Below are 4499 nucleotides of genomic sequence, written 5' to 3' on the forward strand. Positions count from 1 at the left end.
GCCATTACATCAATATCACAGCAAGTTATTCGCCCTTTACCTGCCATTGATCTGCTCACAAAATGCCCTGCAAGTTCAGTGGAGTTTCCTGAACAAAATAATTAATGGCAGGATAACTTAATCAATACCTATCCCTTATAAAGTGGGCCCTTATGTCCCCGTGACTTTCAATGGGAGTTGGGTGCCTTTCTCCTTAAGGCACTTCTGAAAGCCCCCTCTACAATGATTTTCATCTTCAAAATGACTTACAACATTAATTACCCAGGATGCGCCCTGCTGAGTCTGTTTAGGCCCCAACCTCTCCAAGATCTATGCATGGGTTTAACTTTACGCCCTAGAATAGTCTCATGGATTTCAGTAAAACTACTCACAAACCAGACATACACTATTCTAGGCAGGATCAGAGCCATAAGGCTTTCTGGAGACATATCCAAGCAGAGCTACTATGAAAAATCCAGATGGAAAAGCAAAGATACCCAAAACTTTTATTTAATAATGCATAATAAATAAATGACAAAACAGGAAGAGCAACATTCAGAAAATTCAGATAACTAAAGTGCTTTTAGACAAAAATATAAAAAGACCAAGAAACAGATCTGACATTAACACTGTTTTACGGACATTTAAGAATTACAAAATAGTCTCCTATGTCAATTCACAAAATAGCATAAAATTTCTTAGGGAAGCTATGGCTTGATTTTTATAAAGGTGTGAGTTCTTTTATGCATAGTATATCAAATAACATTCAAAAGCATACAAAATTATTGCATTATTGCATAAAATATCCCCCCACATCCCCTCCCCACACACAGGTACAAGTTCTAAGATACAGAGTGTAATTCATTTATAAGGCTGTATTGACTGATACACAGCTCCTCAGCTGGTGTAAACTGGCCTGGCTCTCTTGAAGTCAATGGCACTATGTCAACTTACAAGAGCTGAATAACCAGTCCGCAGTTTAAGACTACCTTCTGCTTCTTCTTGAGGCCGAACAATTGCATATTTTGAACACCGAGAATTACCACGTTGGTGCTCACCCAGTACATCACAGTAAACGTTGGAATGTAACTTTGGAAATAAGGTTTCTGTTAAGTCCAGCACCATCTTGCACCCAACAGGTTCCAGAAGGAATAATTCCACTCTTGGTCATGCTCCTGTTTAGCTGGCAGAAGTGTCTTTCAGTTGCTTGTGTTACAGAATGAAAGGGAGGTTTTCCTGATTTATCACTAGAGCAGCCCAAAAACCAGGGACATTTTCACACCAACATTTTAAAACCTTCCCCTCAGCCCTGTTTATTACAAACAAACAGCTTTAAAGTTGCAGGGAGAGGGAATCTTGGCTGGATCCAGTTTTAAAATGTCTCAAATTCATGTAAAATCGTGTATTCATTGTTTGAAAAAATAATTAATAAATAGTCCTATCTTTCCAAAGTGTTAAGGGGGCTCGTTTTCCTAACATCCCACCCTCCCCTGCTCCCTGAGTTTAGCGGTCACTGTCCTTCCCATCTGTCTGGAGGTCTCCTTTGAGACACTGCCTCAAAGCACTCCTGTTCTCTTGCTTTGCTGTACTAGAGAGGTCAATCGCTGTATCTTCTGAATTGTCCATAGAGCTGAGTTTGTCACCAGAGCTTCTCTGGTGATCTGCTGGCTTCATTTTTAATTTCTCCTCAGGATCTTCCAATCTCCAGCTGCCTGTCATCTTCTCCTCACTCTCTGGTTTTCTCGTAACATCCATGGATTTTTTATGCATCCCTTCAAGAATGAAGAAGAGTAAGTAAATATAATGCATTGCTTAAATCCACCTGGGACAACTAATTCAAACACAGCCACCTCAGCTGTTACCTTGTCCTCTTCTCCCCTCTTTGTCCATGTCTTCCCTTAGGGACAGATCCAAAGCCCAGTGCAGTCAGCAGAAAGATTCCATCTGACCGCAAAGAGTTTGGGTACCTCTGTTGCCTATTGTCTAAATACTAGATTGTGAGTTCTCTGGGGTCTAGAGTCTATATTATCTGCATGGAAGTATGTAGCGAGATAGGGCTCTATTCCCTACCTGCGGCTCTACGACACTACAACAATATAATAAATTAAGCACCTATTCAAACATGCACTTAAGCATGTGCTTAACTTTAAGTTACACTTAAGTTAACTTCAAATTAAATATGTGCATAAGTATTTCCCTGACTGGGGGCTAAAATCATAACAAATAACAACAACACACTATATTATTACTGTCTAGCAGTAAAAAGGTCACCCACACTAACCAGTTCTTTAACACGCCCTTTTCAAAACCCTTTAGCACAGACTCTGAAAATTACCAGCTAAGGATTTGTCGTTTACTTTAAATCCCCCGCCCCCCAAAAGAGACTGACATGTTTGTAAGGAAAGGAAAGGCTGAGATTTGTAACAGATTTAAAAATAAAGCAGGCCAGGCTCTCCCTAGCTACCTGGCCGTTCCCTCAGCATTGCTTAGCGGGACATACCCCATCCTGGACTATGTGCTGTCTTACCAAGCAGCCAAGGAGCACAGGAGCCCACCAGCCCACTTTTGGCTGAGTTGATGATTGACTCAGGTAGAGGGATGGAGTGTCTCACCATGGCCCCATAGAGACCGTACTCGGCCATGACACTGCTCCTGCCCCAGCACTTCTCACGCTTCCTCCACTTGGCTCTTCGGTTCTGAAACCAGACCTGGGGGGGACATCCGGAGGTGGGGTGATTGCATGTGTCCAGGGGTGTGTGGGTTGGGGTTTGTACGTGTACACGGGTGATTATGTCCAGAAGGTGTTTGGGGAGGGTGTCCCCAGGTGTGCGAATGTGTGTGTTGGAGGGGGTGTTGTGGGGTGGGGGGGGGAGAAAGAGAGAGAGAGAAAGAGCATTACATGAGGTTTATCATGACTGGACGGGATCTTTAGTTCTAGGCCTGTGCTGGGGATCCCTGTTCAGATGTTTCTCCCGTGGCTGTCCAGAGGGAGTCAGTGAACACAACCCCCTTAGGAAGAGCTGCCTGCGTGGCGATCTCCTCTGTGCTGGGTGCACTGGAAACCTTTTACATTCCCCAGAAAAGGCTGCCCCCCCATCATTGTGCACAAACAGGGCTCTTGGGCAGTGAGCACCTGTTCCCCCATAACCTTCCATTTGCAGCCCCAAAGGGTGGTCATCTAAGAGGGCTTGTTATAGCTAGTCCAGCTCCAGTTCATCTGTCCTGCTCTTAAGGAAGCCAGTAGCAAAAGCACAGGGCCCCACTCTAGCCATTTCGGTCGCTGAAGTAACTGGCCACTTGAGGATAGGCAGGAAGATCTGGCCCAGTCGCTATTGAATTAGGGTCCTACACAGTGGACTCCTGCACAGAACCTAGACTGGTGTCTAGGGGAGGGAGAGCAGCGCCCCAGGAGGTGCCATTGTGCATCTCCGTGGGCAGCAGGCTCCTTCCCAGCGTGCTGGGCTGTGCCTGCGGCCAGCTGGGCACAGAAGCGCATTAGCATTGTGCACGTTCTCTCTTGGGGTGTGTCGGTGACAGCAGAGACAGCCAGTACAGCCTGGCTCTGGGCATGACAACCCACCTGGATCCTGTCCTCGGGCAGCTCAGTTTTCATAGCTAGCATTTCCCGGGCATACACGTCTGGGTAATGAGCTTCATTGAAAGCCTTTTCTAACTCCTCCAGCTGGTGAGCAGTAAACACCGTCCTGGGGAAGGAACAAACAGTTACTGGCCACTAGGGAGCCCCATTAGTCCTGCAGGGCCCCCAAGCACTCTCCCAGGCCCAGGGCTACAATGACTCAGGCCTGCAGTCAGGCCTGAGTCTGTTCCTGGCTGCACAGGATTTGCCAGTGAGCCACACTGGAGTTTTATTCCTGGTCAGGGCAGCTTTGCTCCTGTCTCTCAACCCTGCTCCTTCTTTTAAAAGCCCTTTGGCTGCCCCTTACTGACACCGCTTCATTCCCACCCCTGTGGCCGCCTCAGGCACGTTGCCACGAGCTGTGGTGTAGACATGGTCTAGCCCTGAAGCGGTGCAGCGCCAGGCTGCGGTGCTGGAGGACGGGCAAGCCCAGGCAGTGCCATGGTCCCGGGATCCAGGGCTCCCCCCAGGCCCGGCCGCTGCCCCTAGCTGGGCTGGTACCTGTGCCGGCGCTTCTTCCTCTTGATCTGGGAAGTGGGTGTCTTCAGCTCGCCCTTGTCCCCAGACAGGCTGTCCTCGTCTGCGCGCAGGGGAAGGAAAGGACGTTCAGCGAGCGGGGGAGGCTGGCCCCGCGCCCCAAGGCTCAGCGGGAACAGCCGGGCGTGACTCGGGCTACGGGGCCTTCCCCCGGCAGCTGGCCAGGCTGAGCTCGCTCCTCCCAGCCCGAGCGCAGGCCAGGAGACAGGGCCGGGCGGCTCAGCACCACGCGGGCGGACAGAGCAGAGGGAGGGCGCGGGGCCGGGGGTTACCTCGGGTGCGTCGCCGCCGCTCCGGGGTCCGGCGCTGGGACTCGCTCGGGGGAGCCCGGGGCGGGGCAGGGCCC

General features: G+C 49.5%; 1 protein-coding gene across 1 annotated transcript in view; it reads right to left on the bottom strand.

The window, feature by feature from the left end:
- Nucleotides 1-1427: 1427 nt before the first annotated feature.
- Nucleotides 1428-4499, bottom strand: part of VSX1 (visual system homeobox 1) — a 3511-nt gene continuing 439 nt past the window's right edge. The window contains exons 2-5 of the mRNA XM_032770572.1: nt 4118-4196; nt 3560-3683; nt 2507-2687; nt 1428-1751 (exon numbers count right to left, since the gene is read on the bottom strand). Coding sequence (XP_032626463.1) covers nt 1483-1751; nt 2507-2687; nt 3560-3683; nt 4118-4196 — 653 coding nt within the window. The 3' untranslated portion in view covers nt 1428-1482. The remainder of the gene's footprint in view (nt 1752-2506; nt 2688-3559; nt 3684-4117; nt 4197-4499) is intronic.

Source organism: Chelonoidis abingdonii, chromosome 3 (assembly GCF_003597395.2).
Source record: "Chelonoidis abingdonii isolate Lonesome George chromosome 3, CheloAbing_2.0, whole genome shotgun sequence".
Taxonomy (NCBI): domain Eukaryota; kingdom Metazoa; phylum Chordata; order Testudines; family Testudinidae; genus Chelonoidis; species Chelonoidis abingdonii.